At 71.7% G+C, this 1,553-nt stretch overlaps 1 protein-coding gene across 1 annotated transcript in view; it reads left to right on the forward strand.

The window, feature by feature from the left end:
* The window catches only part of USHBP1 (Usher syndrome 1C binding protein 1), an 8,674-nt gene that overhangs the window by 1,593 nt on the left and 5,528 nt on the right, over positions 1–1,553 (forward strand). Inside the window, 5 exon segments of the mRNA XM_014962114.1 lie at positions 76–151; positions 153–317; positions 601–925; positions 1,046–1,173; positions 1,268–1,502. Coding sequence (XP_014817600.1) covers positions 76–151; positions 153–317; positions 601–925; positions 1,046–1,173; positions 1,268–1,502 — 929 coding nt within the window.

The raw sequence follows: 1,553 nt of genomic DNA on the forward strand, positions 1-1,553 counted from the left end.
GAGGGTGTTTGGGGGGAGGGTTTTTGGGGGGGTCAGGGCCCCCCAAAGGTGGTTGCACCCTCCAGGGGGGAACAGGGCAGCGCAACGGTTAAGGGCGGGAGGCTGCGGCGAGGAAGAGGAAATCTCGGCAGGAACAAGGAGAGGGAAAGGGCCAGGGCTGGGGACGGCGACACAACCGGGACCTGCCGGGAGCCCCCGCCGTGGCACTGGGACCGGGGACCGGGACCGGGGACCAGGACCGGGCACCGGGAGCAGCCCCGGAACGGGCACCGGTTGGCGCGGGGCTCGGCGGGCAGGAGGCGGCCGGGATGGAGAAGGCAAGTGGGGCATCCCATGGGATGTGGATGGGGGGCTGCTGGACCCACAGGGTTGGTGGCCTCCTTGTGCCCCCCACCCCGGGCATCCTTGGGCATCCACGGCAGTGCCAGGGCCTGCCCAACCCCCCCGGGGCAAGGCACGGTGGCCACTCGGCTGGTGGCCAAAATTTATCCCTCCCCATCTCCATCCTGGCAAATCCCACTGGGGGTCAGCCCCTCCGTGTCCCCCCGGTGCCACCCGGAACCGGGATGGACGGACGGACACCCCCCATGCTCCCCACAGCTCCCACCAGGCGAGGAGGAGGAGGAGGATGAAGAGGATGAGGAGGATGAGGAGGACATGGCGGGGGACGCCGAGGCCATCCTGCGCTACGAGGAGCGCATCGCGGGGCTGGTGGCCACGGTAGCCCGGCTGCACCACCGAGCCCAGCAGCTGCAGCGCCGCACCGGCAGGTACCGGCACATGGTGGCCACGGGGCTACCACCGCCCGGGCACCCCCATCTCCGGCCTTCGCCGCCCCACAGGGAGGATGAGGAAGGTTGGGAGGGCACCACCAGCCTCCCTGATGCCAACCCGCAGCCCCGGCACCTCGACACCAGTATGGAAGGTGGGTGAACCGTGCCGTGCCGTGCCACACCATGCCACACCGTGCCATGCCGTGCCACACCGGGCCGTGCCAGCCCCTTGCTGCCGGTTATGGGGTCCTGACCCCGTTCCCTCTCCCCAGCCCACGGCCCCGACCTCTTTGCTGACCTGCAGCACGCCGTCAGCTCCCTGGAACGCACCGTCTTCTCCCGGCACCGGCGGGCACCGGCACAACCCCTGCCCGGTGAGGAGTGGGCACGGGCGGCCAAGGTGAGCCACGCCGCCAACCGCCAGCCCAGACGCCGAGGGGATGGGCAGGTTGCCCAGATGCCCCATTGGGGTTGCCCATCCCCTGTATCCCTAGAGCCTGGAGGAGCTGGACCGGGCACCACCGGGCTGGAGCGGGAGGGGGATGCCCGGGGGTCCCGGGGAGGGAGCGGGCGAGGGGCTGCCGGCGGAGGAGGCGGCGATGGCGGCGGCGGTGGCGAGGAACGCGGCACTGAGGGCGGCCTTGGGACGGCGGGACGAGGAGCTGAGCCGGGCTACGGCCTCCCTGGGGGGGCTACGGGGGGAGCGGGACCGGCTGGAGCAGAAGGTGGGTGATGGGGACACGGGGAGGGGAGGGGGACATTGCCCAGGTCACCCCCCCC

This window comes from Calidris pugnax, unplaced genomic scaffold (genome assembly GCF_001431845.1).
Source record: "Calidris pugnax isolate Ruff unplaced genomic scaffold, ASM143184v1 scaffold896, whole genome shotgun sequence".
NCBI lineage: Eukaryota > Metazoa > Chordata > Aves > Charadriiformes > Scolopacidae > Calidris > Calidris pugnax.